Source organism: Oreochromis niloticus, linkage group LG9, assembly GCF_001858045.2.
Source record: "Oreochromis niloticus isolate F11D_XX linkage group LG9, O_niloticus_UMD_NMBU, whole genome shotgun sequence".
Lineage (NCBI taxonomy): Eukaryota > Metazoa > Chordata > Actinopteri > Cichliformes > Cichlidae > Oreochromis > Oreochromis niloticus.
In genome coordinates this window covers 20,330,909-20,349,262 of record NC_031974.2, presented here as the reverse complement: position 1 = coordinate 20,349,262, position 18,354 = coordinate 20,330,909, and the positions used below count along the sequence as shown (strand labels likewise).

The 18,354-nt window shown below is 39.6% G+C and overlaps 1 protein-coding gene across 1 annotated transcript in view; it reads left to right on the top strand.

The window, feature by feature from the left end:
• Positions 1 to 18,354, top strand: part of stau2 (staufen double-stranded RNA binding protein 2) — a 102,566-nt gene that overhangs the window by 9,901 nt on the left and 74,311 nt on the right. The window contains exon 6 of the mRNA XM_005471792.3: positions 12,010 to 12,169. Coding sequence (XP_005471849.1) covers positions 12,010 to 12,169 — 160 coding nt within the window. The remainder of the gene's footprint in view (positions 1 to 12,009; positions 12,170 to 18,354) is intronic.

The window sequence follows — 18,354 nt, the reverse complement described above, 5'->3', positions numbered from 1 at the left end:
ATATAATTTTATATTTTTTTGGTCTATACACAGACCTCAGTAAATGCTGCAAATTCCTCAATTGTTGAATGTCACATCATGTAAAGGGTTAATCCCATTACAATTGTGCTCCAGACTTGGTCTGTAGCTGTATGAAAATGTCAGTGTAAAATCACTTTCATGTAAGAACTATAAGAAGAGACAGTTGCAATGAAAGGATATTTGAGTACCCTTCCCATGCCTTCAGGAAAACGGTATAACATCAAACAGCAATGACAGCAGCACAGACATAAAGGGCGCACACAGACACACAGGTGTACTTTGTCATCTACATTTCTAATTGGGGCAACCTGTCCCATTGAAAAGGCAAATCTGCCCATGAGCGCTTTTCTATATTCAACATTTCATGTCATCTCCTCTACTGTGGAGGTATTAGATATCCTTCAAGGTTCCCTTTGCACACACAGCCATCTTTTTTTCACTCACTTTCTCCCACTCAGGTTTATTTTTCTGTAGAGCTCTCTGGCCAATTGGGCTTTGTAGTCTCAAACGGCCTAATCGGGACGCCTTGTGCTCTTTTGTCCAGTAAGGCATTACAGATCCATTTTTGTTGTCCATCCAAACCTCCCAAGGTAAACTTCAGAGGAGTTACTCCTATTGCATTATTCCTGAAAAATTTTCCACATATTCGTTTGTGTCTCTAAATCATAAATTACATAAGTAGATAAATTAACATTGGCGGCAAGCCAGACCAAAGGATAACATGTCTTAATTGCACAAATGGGTGTAAACTCATAAAGCAGTGTTTTATTGAAGAGACTGGGGGTGGAGGAGTGAAATACAGATCCAACATAAACAAATGCTTGGAATGATTTGTGCTCAGCAGACTCACTGACAAAGAAGTCTGGGCTCTCCTTTCATCTCCTCTCTTCTGAGTGGATTTTCTTGTTTGTGTATCCCTGTGTGTCCTCCTCTCCTCCTTTTCCTCCTTGATGCATTGAATTTAAAAATGGAACTGAGGCCATGATGTACAAAGTAGGTTAAATCAGTGGAATCACCTTTCATAATGCTGCCTTTCAGGATGTTTGTCAGGGGGAGTCAGAGGACTAAATAGGCATTTTTACAAAGAACTGACGTCTGTGCATTTTTCCACAAAAATAACACTTGAATCTCTTCTCAGGAAATTGTGCACTTTGCTGCAGCACTCAAAACGATTAGCCTTACCTCCTTAGTTGCTGTGCAATATCACTAAACATCTGTCAAGAGGAATGGTTAACGTTCCTGGCTGTTTGCTGAGTAATTTGGATCGCTCTTTATTTAGGGCATTAGACACCAGAACCACATAACACGCATCATAACATCTGCACCCATTGTTGGCATGGTTCATCACGGGTTAATGTACATCAGCTCATAGGGACACATTACTGTCCTACTTTCTGGTGCTGCAGAGTATTAACAGCAGCAATTTCATTATGTTCACCCGTTATGTCTGTAAATTGGAGTGCACCTAGTGTAGTCTCCAGAAAAACTCCTGTAGTGGTTTGTGATCTCATTTAGACTGTTAGATTCTTTCTTAAACATTGCCACCAGGATATGGACTGGCAAATTGCACTTAAAGGTGTTATACCTGTAAGAAGTGTTTCAACTGTTTTGTAGATAGACATTTCCAGTTTAGTTTATAGTTCAGGGCTACACCCAGATGTTCTAACCTCAGTCGTTGTAAGCGGATAGGTTCCTGTTTCTGGGAAAACCGATTCAAAAGTTTTTTAACCACATTTTGAACGAGGTCCACATCACAATCACAGATCATTCTGCTGCGGTTGGATCCGTCACTGGAAGATGTGACGAAGATTACCGAAATATCACAAATCTATTACAAATTTATCCTTGGTTTACTTTGAGTTGAATAAAGCCAGCAGCAGACACACGGTTGAAATATGCATCTCCCCCTTTTTAGGAACTGTCATCTTGCATCATTATAATTTTCTTCAGAGCGTGCAAAGTCAAAACAGAGTTTGTTTTTTAAATGATTCTGCATTTCTTCTTTGGTGGTCCTACAAGTGGAATCATATCATCCAGTCTTTATTTTACATCCTGTACAGTAAGTAATTGACGCTGTGTTTCTTTCTCAGCATAAGCAAACCACAGTTCAGCCAAAAAAAGGGGAAAAAACACTTTTAAGCACACATCAGCAGGACATTTGCTTGTTTGAACAGCTTTGTTCTCATCTGGTTGAAAGACTCAAAGAGCACTAAGCAATAAAGAGAAATAAATAGTATTGCCTAGAACATAGCCTTTGTCGATAAATTAACTAGTTAGCCTACTGCTAAATCACTGAATTTGCTATTTTTATTTCTTTATTAGTTGTATAGTATGCAAATATTTATACATACTGTCTCCTATCTGATGCCCATTAAAGCTGGAATGCTCAATTAGAGTGCTTCATTAATTTTTAGAGGGATTAAATAGCAAAAATTGTGCTGCATATTGCTTTAGAGATGTTGGTATAAAAATACAAAGTAAAAACTGTTACAGGCTTAATGGCTGACACAGAAACCACATCGTAATAATCTGGCCATAAGAAATTCGTAGTATTTATTTTCAGAAAATGGCATGAGATTTTTTTTTTAAACAAAGCAATTAGTTTTTCCCTTTTAATGACAATGAACATAAAACAGCAGGTCTCAAAGTAATATTCTTAATGAGGACAGAAGGCTCTGATTTTATGCTGATCCTCAGCCAGCCATTCCTCTCAGTCAGCCAAGACTTAACAATTGGCACTAAAAGGGCACAGGGGCTAAGAACTGTTTCTTGCTATGTCACATAAATGCACAAATGGTGTAACTGGTTTGCACACACTGGCACAGTCTTCTGTGCTTAAGAAGTCAGAATTATTCACGCGATGCCTGTTTTCAGTCAGATTATTAAAGAATAGACTATTTTCCAGTGGTTGCTTTTATTACTAACCTAATGAAATGAAGCCTTGTTTTTTTGTTTTACTTTAGCACATTAATATTTTCCCTGGAGTATGCTACCTGTCAGTTTCGCTACTAAAGGTCTATCACGTATGGAAACTTAGTGCACCACTGCAGCTCAGCACTAGAGCGGGCAGGACCTACACACAGCTGTGATGGGAGTACAAGGAGGGCACCAAGACAGCACGCTGATTACAGAGCATGCACAAAGAGAGCTTTAATCTCTTGTAGAAAATGAAAACCACAACAGTAAAAACAATGAACACTGTCATTTTTGACAATTTAATTAAAATAAGTCATGAAAGCTTTGGTTTGTGCACAGCGCCTGTTCGTTATTCCAGATTAATATCTTCTGTCCTTAAAGTCGGTGATTTGAGTTGTCCATAAGAGACACCAGCTGTCTGCAGTACAGAGACACAGCCGTGCATTACGCTGGAGGAATATGAGGGAGGAAATAGATTGCTCCCATGGTGAGCTTTAATGAAAATCTACAGAATGTAAGGTTTAGTTATATTAAATCTCTGATTTAATGCAATGGAGAGACAAACCAGTCGATGAATCTTGAACAAAAATCTATGGGAAAATTTTATGTCACCTAATGCGGCAGTTCTTTGTGACATATTCCACCCCTTCCCCCCAAAAGCCAGTCATCTGCAGAACCGAGAAACACTGAGCTAATCATCTTGGTGCCGTGAAGGACTCTACCGGTACATGCACAGTTGTAGTTCATCCTATGGGGCAAAAAAGCTTTTTGAACCTTATTGTGGTGGAAAGTCACCAAGCCTATTAAGTGTTTCTTATCAGAGTTTACTGGTGACTACATGGACAGCTTTTTCTGCCCCAGTTACAATTAAAACTGGTTTTATGGCTGCATCATGGGCCAAGAGTGGCGAGACTTGCTTTTAAGGGATGCTAAATGAACTATAAAATAAGAGCTTTAGTCTTAGGTTGACACTTTATTTTACTAAAGTTCTCTCACTGGACACCTGAGTGATTTGACACGTTGTGTGTTTGATGTTTTTATATTAAAATGCCACGACATTCTAAATTCTATAACACTAAAGGCTTGACAACAAATTACAGCGAATCTGTTTATCTCTGTCACAGTTGCCTAATGGAACCACTGACTGAGTAACACTTATTGTGACTTTTGTGACACAGATCCTACACACACTCTCTCTCTTTCCCATTATTCCTTTCTGTTTCTGTTTGTGCTTTCAAAAACCTCCCTTTGTCTGTATAGTATTAAAAACAAAATCTAAAGCCAGACATTGTTTTAAGCTACATTTTCAAACCCCTTAACCAAAAGCTTATTTTTCATTTGTATAGATTTAGATGGGTTATAAATTGGTGTGAGGGAATAAACAAATGCTTTCCATTGACACTTTCAAAGCTCTGGGTGGTCTTTGGCTGTCACTGTCTTTGTCTAATGATCAACATAACAGAGGGAGGGCATTTATGCATACTGTACACTTTAGTAGGTACGCCTTGCTAGGTCTGTGTTGGACCTCCTTTTCCCTTCAGAACAGTCTTAATTCTTCATGGCTTCAATAAAGTACTGGTAACATTCCCCATTCTCCTCCATGTTGACATGATAGCATGATAGCGCTGCTATTGTACCACATTACCTAAAAGTGCTCTATTTGATTGAGAGACCAAAATATTCCAAGAAAATATCCCACTCTATTACACCACCAGCAGCAACCTGAACCATATATACAAGGTAGGATATATTCATACTTATATGTTGTTTACGTCAAATTCTAACCTTACCATCTGAATGTTTTCCTGTCTTTGTCCTGCTGTGGTCTTCTGCTGCTGTAGCCCATCTACATCAAGGTTCAACCTGTTGTGTATTTTGAGATGCTTTTCTGGATACTTTGGTTGTAACAAAGGGTTGTTTGAGTTACGGTTGCCCGTCTTCCGTGGTCAGAGCCTCAGTTGTGTGCCTGATATAACTATATTAATAATAGCCGCTCTCAGTGACATCAGACAGAGCCAAAAGTATCAAAACTTGTAGAAACTTTGGCTTCTATATACAGTATGTTGATCCATTGATCAACATCCATCCATCGCATCCATCAGTATAACAGTATATATGACAGAAAAAAAATAACCCTGAATTACCCAGCGGTTTTAGATGCATTGCCGTTCCCCCCTCAAGTATTATACAATATATAATAAAAATGTCTGTAATGTTTCATACAAGTTATTAACAAAAGAAGAAAAGACATTGGCCATGGACATATTTGAGTTAAGCACCCATAATCTTTGTTTTTGAGTTTCATGTACAGGGGGCTCCAGAAATCATGCTTAATGAGCAATTAGAGCCAAAAAAATACTTTCATTTGGAACCACTCCTCGAACATCACACTGGATCAGCTTCTCCCATGTGGATTAGTGGTTTGTAACCTCAGACAGAGTCCAAAGAAATCTTAATACACAACCTAACACCATGACACAAGATGTTTTGAAAACTGTGTTTACTTGACAACATGGGCTATTTTCTCACACCGCTTTGTATTTTGCATGTGCAATCGCGTGAGGCTGAAGGGAAGGAGAGCAATCAATGATGGACACAGGGAATGAAGTATGGAAGTTGGGAGGGAGAGAAAACAAGTAAAGGTCTGGCAGGAGTTTGGAAGAAAATGCAGCTGGTGGAAGAATGAGTCTGTCCAAGTTTTTGTATTTTTTTTCCCCCCAGATCTCTGTCACCCTTTTGCTTCCAGTGCAGTCCCATCCCCCTTAAAAAGCTTAGTGTGTGTGTAAATGTGGTTCCATACATACCGCTATTCATGTTTGCATGTGTGGTTAGCAGATCTTGGTGTTAAAGCTCAGTGACCCTGGAAGACAAGTAGGCCAGTACCCTCCCTCATTCATGCTCTGTCATTTATCTGTGCCTGATTGGCCCACTTTTTTCTCATTGCAGCATTTTGTTGTAGCAGAATTGTCACCTTTTCATCCCATGTACAAGAGGAACACATAAACGATGCTTTACTTACTTTAAAGCTTATTGTAGATGGGCAAAATGGAATGGGTCTTAGTATTTTTCCTTTGTTAAAACAGAGCTTTTTTGATTTTCCTTATTTTCTGTCATTGACCCTTATAATCATTCATCCTCAAGTTATAAAAATAACAATGTCAATGAACGTGCAAGTAATCCTTGATCTTAAAAATGCTCTAATGTTGAGTTTCAGGATGTTTTTTCTAACCTTTGCTCCTAGTAAAGTCAGTGAGAGCAGAGAGGGCCCATTATGGTCGCCACATTGGTTGTTTTGTGAGCCAACTGTGACATCACCACAGCCCTGCCTTTTATACAGCCACCGAGGGCGCTCCAGACTTGCCGCTGTGAGCACAGAGGCCCCACCCACCTCCTGTTGAAACCTTCTGTTTGAGAGGGGCATCCAGTCAGATGAAAGCTGGCTAATAAGGAAGGTGAAGGATATAAGTGCTGGTTTCAAATAGTGGATGAAGCGAGTGTCTTTGTAAAGATCCAGTGTGCGTTAAATAAGGTTTAACTGTGAGTGATGCAAAGCTACATTATTAGAGTCTAAGAATTATTCTGGAAATGAGTGTAATAGATTTCTTTCAAATCTGTAAAGCCCATCTTTGCTCTCATAATAGCTTTAACTCATCATGTCATTGATTTCACAAGTTGTTGTAAATATTCTTTTGAATTTCTGGTGAATACTGACTCGACAGCATCTCTTCCTTTCTTCGGAGTCGTCAGCTGCATTTCATGCTGTAAATCTTTTTTTGTCTGCCATGTCCCAAAGGGCTTCTTTTGGATTCAGATTCTGGACTAAACTCATTGCCTTGTGAAATTTATGACACCGGTGTTTTCCGGTCAAGCTGTAGTGCAATTTAATATTAAAAGTAGTAATTTCAAGATGGTAAAGAAGTGAGAAGGTGATGCAACTTCTATTTAAACTCAAACCCATGATGATTGGTATTAAGGGGCTCATAATTTGCTACATTAATCACCACTTCCGCCATGTTGTATTAATCTTATGTTAATGTTTTGTTCCCCACTGTTTCCAGTGAAAGTTATGAGCTGTACTTCCTCTAAGAGGGCCGGGGGCATGGGGCGCACCAAATTAGGCTTTGTTAGTCAAACATGTTTGAAGAGAGTACGGATCATCTAGTTTAGTACAGTCTTAGCCGTCAGCCAAGAGCTGATTTAGAACTTTTGTAGCAAAAGACTTTTGTTAGAGAAAAAATACAGTGGAACCCCAACTTAAGAAATGAATTCGTTCCAGAGGGTCTTTCGTAAGTCAAAATTTTCGTAAGTCGAAGCACCTTTTTCCATCGCCTTTTGAGTGAGGCGATGCTGGCTTAAGACGAAGTTCTTGGTGGAGGAGGAGGTGGCGGAGGTGGTGGAGGCTGAAGAAAGCATATGTATGCATGCATACATACGTATGTGTACATGTACATAACATTCTAAACATTAAAACTAAAACTTCCATTTACGCACGTACGTAATACGTACACTGTGCAATGATAATCGCGGAGAATGTCCTGATATCGGCCGATGGTATGACGGCCTCCTCCTCCTCCTCGCTGAATTGTTGCTGTACTGATGAGTGCTGCATCGCCTCCAACTCTTGCAGCTCTGCCGTTGACAATCAGAGCCAGCAGATTTCGTTACGCGGGCATTTTGCCGTACCACAGGCAGAAATATTGCCGTTAAGTCCCTTCGTAACTTGAATTTTTCGTTAAAGGGGGTCTTCCTAAGCCGGGGTTCCACTGTACTCTAATGTGAAATATGACCTATGACACCATACTGATACTGGCTAAAAATACTGTCCCATGCAATACATGTTTGTTTAACCATAGTGTAGTGGTTAACACATTCAGTTAACACACAAAGGATGTGCGTCTCCTCCCTGCTTCAAGACCGGCCGAAATATTTATGCCAAATCAATAATATAGATCCATCTACTGTTGCGACCCCTTAGAAATAAGAGACCAGCCAAAGGAAGCTTTTTTAAAAACATATTTTAAAGAACATGTGTGTTATAATTACGATGCATAATCAAATGAACCCAGCAGCATAGATCTATGCCCAACTGTAAAAATGTTTTCAGAGCAACAGCTCAACACAGAAGTAAATCTGCAAAAAAATAACAAATTCATCTTTCCACTGTATAAATGAGTTCATTTATATGTAACATGCACTTTTATATAACAAATTATATTGTTGCACTATATTTTCAAATAACCGAAGAACAGATGAATGACATCATGTTAGTGGAGTGTTTCTGAGGTAATGTTTACCTTTTTGTTTTTTCTCTTTCTGCCATCTCTATAAGTCCTTGAGCCATCTTGAATTACATTATTGATAATATTGATTTTTATTTATTTATTTATTTTTACTGACTGTGCAGAATGGATTTCATTAATTTTGGTGATGGGTGTCTTATATTTAATGATGCTTAACTTAAAAAATGAAGGCGAGAAAAACTAGCTTTAAGAATGATATATTTTCATTAAATTTCCTTTGGTAAAGGCTCTCTGATAGTGGTATTTTTCTCTGTGTGAGTGCGTGAACATTGATATCGTCAGTGTAAGAAATATGACTTACAGGCAATGAAAACAAGTCTGTTACTGTGAATATAAATATACTGAGAAATAATAAAAATGTCAAGGTAGAGGCTGAGAAATCAGCTCATTTAGGAACATATATAACATATATAACGATTTAGAAAGGAAATACTTTTCATGCAACTGAAAATGATTTCCAGCTCAAATGTCACCAAATGTCCAATTTCCCAGCAGGCCTGTGTGTGGCCTTGAAAAAAAACTAGAACCTTTGAATGTATCTGTCTCTTTGTATGTTCAGACATAAGTCTTTGAATGATTAAGATGAAAAAGTAATATCACATGGCCAACATCAAAGAGAGCCGCAGGGAAGGTTGTGCCTTCAAAGTCAAATTCATTACTCACTGCTGAACATTGATGAGTTATCATTTGATTGAGCTGCAGCATTAGGTTTTTTTTTCCCTTGAGTCATAACTAGATACGCACATGCACTCATCTGCGTCATCAGCCGACACAATTTTTGTTTTTTTAATAGTTTTTCTCTTCCCTTTGAGATTTTTCCACACTTTCCCTCAGGTGTTCTGGTTCAATTTGCTCTCTGTAGCAGTAATAACAACAAAAATAATGATTGATAACACAGACCATGCTGGTTTAGCTGAGGTGTTTCTCTTTCAAGCACTAATGTGATTTTCCTGCCGTGTGTGTGTGTGTGTGTGTGTGTGTAATTTTTTCGGAGTGTATATGTGCTCGCCTGTGTTCTTGGCTTACTTGCTTGTGTGTAAGCCACTACTTTCCCACGTTGTGGAGTCGAGTCTCCCACAGGCATCCCTCCACGTCCCCCTCTCTCTCTTCTCCCTTTCTTTTCTTTCCCTTTCTTCTTCTCTCCTTCAGTCTCACTCCTCTCTCTCTTTCTTACCCCGCTCTCTCTTCTTCTCTGCACCTGTATTCAGTGCTTCAGCCCCAGCTGCTCCCATCTCAGCTCTGCACTTTTGGCTGGAGCCCATGTTGCACTTGGCATGTCCTCTGAGACCCTGGGGCCACACTTGACGTGTGAGGGCCAGGCAGGCCCCCGCCCAGGGAAGGCCCCTGTGGCCAGGAGTTGAGAGCAGACGGATGAGAGGAGGCCTGTGGGCTGGAGAAAGACCTGCTGGAATTCTGGGAGTAATATGCTGACTCATTCTTGGGCCTGCTGAGCAAGACATTAAGAAAATTCAAGACAAAAAAGGGAAAAGGGAGGAGAAAAAGAAGCACTGTGTAACTGTAAAAGATGTGTTATCTTCAATAATTTTGGGAAGAAAAACATGGGGAAAAGCTGTAATGCCAAGTGAGTCATGTTGTTACACATAGAGGTTCATGACTGTGGCATTTGTTCAGATGCTTTGGATTGAGCGATAAGTAAAGCTGTAATGTCAACAAACTCCAGGAACCTGTAACAGAAGTCTAATTTGTGAGGGCATAAAATGTGTTTTAAACCCTAATCTGTGTCACAATCAGCCAAATATTTATACATTTTATCAAGTTTCATTGGTGAGTCGTGAAGTATTGAAGTCAAAGTTATGCCTCTCCCACTCATTTCTTGTTAACTTGAGCTAATCTCTCGGAAATTTTACCAAGATGGTTGCCAAATGGCTCGAAGTTCTTCTAGGAGACCTTTGTGATGCTGTAAGTAATGAATGAGTGTTTTTATTGAATACTCTAAAACAATTATCAGTGTTAATCTTAATGAAGTCTTCAATTTAGATTTTATTATTGGTTCTTAATTACATAAGTACTTGCTACAGTTTCCATCAGTTATGATAAAATTGGATTTTCCAAAGTAATAACATCTTGGAACAAGGCAGGAGTCGATGAAGCCTGAATTTAAAAGTAAGAACACGTTTGTCACTACGTCAAACACTTGGCCACAACTGTCCACAGTGAATTGTTTTTGACTAAGAAGGTACTTAAGGTTACTCCCTTGTTTCCCCAAGAGATCACCAACGTGGATGGATCCTAATATTTAATTTGGCACAGGTTTTGATGCCAGTTGCTCTTCCTCACCTATCCCACCCATTTATCCTAGCTACTGGCACTAGCACAGTAGCTTTTTTTAAAATGTGTGTCTCCTCCCTATCTCAAACTGGGGAACTTTTGCAAGTAAGGTGAATTTTTAATGACGACACGGTGGAGCCACCGTAATTTTTGAGATTAGGATAAATCCCTGACAAATATCTAATCCCCATAAGGATGATCCCTAAAAACTGAGGTCATGATCCCCATATTGTGATCCCCAACTCATATTGTGTATATGGTAAATTTCAGTAAGTTGTTAGCATTGTGATGTTATCATTAGCTTAGTGCTCCACTGTTGGAAGCTGCTAGCATGGCAACTCTTTGTGTTGTTGTACTTTACTACACTAGATAATAAATGAATGATAACGTAAGGTCTTAGTTATTAAATTTGAGTACACACAACAGGGTGTTTGTAGCTTTCATACATATCGAAAGGGTTAGGGTTAGCTTTTCTTGATACCTTTTCATTTAATAAAAACTGCAAACGTTTCCAGTGCACGCTGATTTTCCTGTCCAGCATCATCAAGCTTCTTGGGTTGCCCCAAATTCCCACATGCACCCAATCAGTTATTAGGGCTACGACGCCAAGTGGAATGTTGCTCTATAGAAATGTGTACACAAAAAAAGGAAAGCTGCATATCTCTAAAGGCAGTTTCAGTTCAAGACAAAGATGTCACTGTATTTACTTAGTATAGATATAAAAGTTTACGAAAAAATTAAATATAGTTTGGGAACCAGACTCGAGTCAAGACCCATTTCCATAAATCTTAACTGCTGCTATGCATTTGTGTCGACCACATATGGTGTCTGTATGTCCTTGTGAGTATAAGTGTATATTGGCAGAGAAGAAAGCGAACAGCGCGGCGGATATTAAAAAAAACCTTCTCTCTTCTCTTATTAGTTTTCCCACTATTTCTCTTTCCTTGTCCTCAGTCCAGCAGACGTTCTCAGCCCTTCTCCTACTGACCCGGGAGGGGGGTATCACACACGCAGACCTCTAAATCTGCTCAGTGACAGCTCAGTCCCACTCTGTCAGGACCCAAAGAAAGAGAGAATAATCTATGTTTGGGGCAAGAAGAAAGAGGAGAGGATATATGTCCCTGCGCTTTGTTTTGCATGCCTGAGCTGAGATTCAATAGCACTGCATTTTTCAAGTGGTTGGCCAACAGGCTATTGTGTAGTAATTGACCCTGATGAAGTGGTGGGCCTTTAATTTGGAAATGGTGTAAACGGTGAGAATTGATAACTTGGCTCATTATGTTAGAGCCAGTTCCTTCCCTAGCATCTGTTTTTAAAGCGGATGTAAACCTTCGCTTAAGGGTAAGACGACACATTGATTGTCTAATGTCCTTTAATGTGCACTCCTGATCTGCCATATTTTGTGCTACTCGTTTCGTGATAAATCTTCTCTTCTTGCTAATGTTTCTTTGTTTTTTGTTTGTTTGTTTGTTTTTTATTACAGGTACCATTATCCTGTTCCTAAGATCTTCTATGTGCAGCTGTCTGTAGGGAGTCATGAGTTTATTGGTGAGGGACGCACTCGCCAAGCAGCCAGACACAACGCTGCCATGAAGGCCCTGCAAGCCCTCCGCAATGAACCCATCCCTGAGCGGCCACCACAGGTAAACACGCAGAAACACATAAAAACAGAAAGGTTACAATAACACTGCATATTTCCCAATGTTTAACCTGCACTTAGTAAGTTCTACTGACTTCTGACTGAGTCTTATTGACTTATGGGCAATTTTGGACAACCAAACTTGTGAATGTGATAACTTGAAAACAAGTTGATGGAAAATTTTTAATTCATACCATAGATGCATCTACTGAAAGTCTCAGACAAGTTCCACTCTCAGTGACCTCGACCTCAAGGTCATAGGTCAGAGGTTATGTTTTCAGAAAATCTTCTGAATGTAATAACTCGAGAAGGAAGTCACCTAGGATTGGTAAATGGACTGGTTCTCATATAGGGCTCTTCTTCTCTGAGAACTCAGAACAATTTTATACAACTTGCCTCATTCACTCATTCATACAAGCACTTTTTTTCTTCACTTTTCCTATGTAATTGCTTTCGAACATTCACACACCGATGCACGCTCCGGATGCATCAGAGAACAACTTGGGGTTGTTCTCTGATGCATTACCCAAGAATATGTGAAAATCAATACTACTGGTGCATCGAATGGGAGGCTGATGGGTAGCACTAGCAGCTGCCAGTATTTTTAAACATTATTATAGTTTTATTTTTGCATTTAGAGCCATTTATAAGAAACTGCAATAATTTCAAAAATTGTAACTGAGTAATAATAATCTTGCATAATGCTAAACTAGGGAAAACTGGTTGGACCTCATGACCATGTGCAATTAACTTGCGGTCTTGTTGCCTTTGAAATGGTTGCTCCGATGGGGATGAGGTTTGCGGCCACTCACAGTCAGAGCAAGACTGTGATGAAACAGCAATAAGACACAATCGGACTGTGTCTTAGTGTAGAAATTTGATTCTCTTCATCTGAACGTTCTGTTACTGTCTTACCTGGATGACCGAGCATGCATCAAGACAGTTAACTGCCAGGTACACGCACAGAAAATCACGTTAACTGCTGACATCCAGAGTCCATCCAGGACCTCATAGATTTGAAACAGATTCAGAAATTCCTCTGCAAATAGTGACGTAGTTCCCAGAGTTCATATTGAAATTGTTGAAAGCGACATTGAACTTTACTTTGATTTGGTTCAGAAGTAGGGTTGACTAGAGTTCAATGACTGAACAGTAGTCCAGTTGGGCTCGTCACTTTTTCTGAGAAAGTGTTTACAATATCCAGTGTACTTTCTTTACAGTCTTTATCCTTATTCTGGGGAGTGTACACACATGGAGTTGGCTCGTACTCAGTATTTGGGCATGTTGAAATACACTGAAAAAGATTTGAAACTAGTGGTGTTCAGTACCATGAGTTTCCTACTAAACCGATACCAAATAAAAGCCCTGGCTGCTATTCATGATATAAATCTGATACCTGTTCTGTACAACAAGTATCACTGTCAGTATCAACGCGACGGGTATTGCTTTCACCTAGTGTAGCAGGACCTACTACAAAGGCAGTTTTGAGTACTTTAGTAGGTCTTTATATGACTCTCTGGAGGTCTGGATGTATTCTATCACATAGATTCACAAAACCTTGCAGCTTTGAGAATCCTCCAGTTTTAAATATTTCTTCTGTATCAAAGTAATCCAGTGGTAGCTTAAAGGGAGCATTCAGTTAAACTGGCAAACGTAATTTTCTAAAATGTACACAAATACAACACAAATCAACAGAATTCAGCTTTGAGAGCTTTGTACATGCTTTCCAGCACCCATGAGCACACAGTCTTGGACATCTTATGGCTGCTTTCTGAGCTTTGGCAAAGCTAATAAACACTCAGATTGTTCTTCTGTTATTTGCAGCCTCATCTGCAGCTTTCATCCTACCCACTGTTATAAACGCCTTCATTAATTAAAGGTGAAAGGATTTTTCCTTTATTTTGATTTGGTGTTGCTTAGAGAATGCTTCTAAATCATGTTTTGTAATATTTCTGCAGTTGCTAAGATGATTGCATATTCACCTTTCATCAGATTGAATCCAGATCCAACTCAGCTCTAATTACTCCAATGTATAATTTAAGCCCTGCAATCTCCATAGTTTTAGTTTGCACCTGGCACAGGGTTATTTTCTGTTCCCCTGTTTCTTTTTTCTTGTGCTTTTCTTTCTGCCTACTCCCAGTGTCATTGTACCTTTCCAGAGTTTCCCTCAGGCATAGCTGTTAACTGTTGTTATCATCTCCCACCGGAAATCAAATTACCCCATATCCTCACAGCCTGGCATCGCTGATGGTTATTCAAAACGCTTTGGCTCTTCTCACTTGCCTGCCTTGCTGTCTTGTGGCGTCGGCCTCCATAAATGAGCTCTTTGTTTGCTGCTGCTTCTGAGTCTTGATTTACAAATTGAGGAACATTCTGTCTACAGTATACGTCTTTCATTCTGTCTCTGCATGAGTCTGTGTGATCCTACATGTGTAAGTGGGCGCCCTCCGGCATAAAGTGTTTCTTTTCACCACGGGCTGTCAAACCTTTATTTTGAGGAAGACCGCAGGTAAATATCAATGACACTGTAATTAGACTGTTTATACACCAGTGGGTCAACAAGATATATTCCCGGGAATCATAAAACACCTGCAATTTTAATGATTAAATGCTTAAATGAATGACTAAATCCCCACCAGTGAGTTTAGCTTCGAGCTAGCCTTCGTTTCTTTATATTGTGCTAGTGACCTATTAAAACATACAAACATGCATGGAAATTTATTCTTATATGAATTCTTCAACATAGCCTGAACTCTCTTAGAAAAGCTTTCTTTTCATTTCTTTAAAGGCACAGTAAGTATTTTTTTTAGTTTCTTAATGGAAAAAAACAGATAGTCTAAGGAGCTTGGAAAGAAAAGCGTCTGGACTTCTTTGAGTTGCTTGAAGACGTTTCACCTCTCATCCAAGAAGCTTCTTCAGTTCTAAGGGTCAATGGTGGAGAGTCCCAGATTTAAACCCAGTGGGAGTTTCCCCCCAAAGAGGGACAAAGGACCCCCTGATGATCCTCTACCTAATCACATGAGCCAAGGTGTGAAAGTGGGTGTGGGCCCCAATCAGCCAGGGTTTCGGGTGAGCTCATTGTGAAACCTGGGCCCACCCTATCATGTGATTTCCTGAGGTCAGATGGCCCAGGATGTGAGTGGGCATTAAGGCGTCTGGGAAGGGATCTCAAAACTGGATTATAGATGGCAGACAGTTGGTGTCGTAAACCACCGCCTCTGTTCAGAGATGGTCGCTCACAGTGGACGTAAATGGCTTCTTTCACTCCTCTTTCAAACCATCTGTCCTCTCTGTCCAAAATGTGAACGTTGGCATCCTCAAAAGAGTGACCTTTGTCCTTTAGATGCAGATGAACTGCTGAGTCTTGTCCCGTGGAGGTGGCTCTTCTATGTTGTGCCATGCACTTGTGAAGTGGCTGTTTGGTCTCTCCGATGTAGAGGTCTGGGCATTCCTCGCTGCACTGTACAGCATACACCACATTGTTAAGTTTGTGTTTAGGAGTTTTGTCTTTCGGGTGAACCAGTTTCTGTCTGAGTGTGTTGCTGGGTCTGAAGTACACTGGGATGTCGTGTTTGGAGAAAACTCTCCTGAGTTTCTCTGATACACCGGCTACATAGGGGATGACAATGTTGTTGCGTCTGTGTCTTTCGGGTGAACCAGTTTCTGTCTGAGTGTGTTGCTGGGTCTGAAGTAGACAAGACAAAACTCATGTGATTAGGTAGAGGATCATCAGGGGGTCCTTTGTCCCTCTTTGGGGGGAAACTCCCACTGGGTTTAAATCTGGGACTCTCGGCCATTTGACCTTAGAACTGAAGAAGCTTCTCGGATGAGAGGTGAAACGTCTTCAAGCAACTCAAAGAAGTCCAGACGCTTTTCTTTCCAAGCTCCTTAGACTACGATGACCTGGATGACTGAGAACCTTCACAGACAAAAAAACAGATACTATACTCATAAATATACGTTACCATATAAGTTACCTCTTTTAAAAAACTGATGCATTCTCATAAACGTACAAGCCTCAAACCATGACACAGATGCTGCACTACATGCTGGAGTTGGGACAAGTTTTTGGTTAGAAGTTATTTGTTGGTGCAAAATGACATGGGAACAAATAGTGTTTCTTGTGACAGGCTGCTCATAACAAATTGTTTCTTTGCTAAATGGTATGTTATGTGTAGACACACATGCACTCGTTCTTCTTTTGATTTAGCTACCAAATTAATTACACCTGAATGATCCATAGGTCAGTGTTAAGTGTCTTAACAAACAAAACATTCTGTGAATAGGTCAGGCAAAGTGTAAAAGCAGGTAATGTGCAAAGAAAAACTTTGAATTCGTCAAGACTGCTTTCCAACAATTACAAAAAAGCCTGGCTCCTTGAAACAAAATTTCAAGAAATAATGGCTAGGTCAAGATTTTTGCACAGTTCTGTATATGCATGTTGCTCTGAGAAAAGTTAAAAGCTCAAGGTGCAAGCTCTGTGAAACAAACAAGCTTGCCTTTAATTTTACTGAATTATATTTTCATCCTCTGGGAGCCCCTTCTTCCTATCTTTTGATAATCCCTTTTAAAATCAGTTGACCTAAATGTAAAAATGAAATGTTTTTCTTCTTTTCATTCACAACAGCTACTTCAAGGTGATTGTTAATATCTGAGAGTTCTTTATGGGTTCTTCTTATACTTTGCATCCATAAATAGAAGAATTGCTGCAATCAGAGTTAGCCCTCTATTTGTCTTTGTCACTGGAAGGTTGCCAGGTCTGCTTGGTCATTCCAGTTTGCACCCAAACATATCGAGCAGCTTGTTAATGCAGCTTTGAGATTAATTCATGCTATTAATCAAACACATCAGTGAAAGAGAAAAGTGTGATCATGAGAAATATGAATCCAAATTAGAACTGAAATGAGAGCAGTGGGAAAAAAATAAGATGAGCACTGAGTCACTTTCAAGTTTCTCTCATGTCTGTGTATATACAGGGCATTAGTTATGTTACATTAGTTATGTATTGTATAGTGCAGCGGTGCTTAGTTATTAGTTAGCCATGGTTGTGGCAAACAAAAAATAAATACAAAACAAATCATTGTCACCACCTTTTATTTTTTTTAAACCTCACCAGTTCTCTAAGGTTCTCTTGAGGGAGTAAAACTGTGTCTTTAAAATGCTATTAATAAAATGACAAAAAAAAGCATTAAATTGCCTTAAATTAAAATCTGATCGGTTTTAAATGTTTTTTGTTTGTGTAGAGGGGGAATAAGTAGCATCATTGTGTGCTACTTATCCCCTCTCTACATATTTTGATCACGGGATGAGCATCCATCCTTAAGGCCATGTTATTTTTTAACAGGCTTTACTCCAATCAGCAGCAAGATAGTTTTGTTTTCTTTTCACATTAAATTTATTTTCACATTTGGAAAATGCTCTGAAACTTAACTAATACTATGTAACAAAACTTTTGCTGTTTCAGCCTCAAGTTTAGTCCTCATTGTGTTTGAAAGCTCTAACAAAAGACTTCTTTATACCTGTTTGCAGGTATAAACAATTTGCTACAGTTTCCACGTTCTTTCTCTTAGCCCTGAGTTGAGTTCTTCACACTACTAAGTGTCCAGTTGCTAGTCCCTGACCAGTTGGCAAGTGGTTGCTGGAGGTTGCTGGCAATTGCTAGGCGGCAACAGCTGAACCAAAAACCTGTGACCTTGTTTTTATGTTTATGATCATGTCATACTGTAGAAAGAAACTGGAGCTGATTGAATACCACACTAATGTTACTGTGTGATGAATGCAAATCTAAGCCTGTTAGAAACAGAATATGGCGTATATCTCAGCATAAGTTAGTCACACATGCCTCTTACCATCTGGAGGTCTTTAGCCCAGTGGGGTAGGTGCAGTAGGACTCCTTCCTGTGAATTTCAAGAGATCTCACAGTGTTAGTCATGTGCCATATCAGGTCATGTACTGAGACAGGAAAAGGAAAGGAGTCCAAAGGGAAAGACTGCAGTCATTCAGAGTTAATCAGACAAAAAGTGAGACGGCTACATTCATCGACAGATAGCACCAAAAAGCCCCTTGTTGTGTGCCTGGTGACGTGATATCTGTGTTGCAAACTAGGTTTTATCATCAGCAGAGGATACTGTGATGACAAATTGAAAGATTTCAATTCAAACATTAACGGGAACGAATTTAACAATTCCT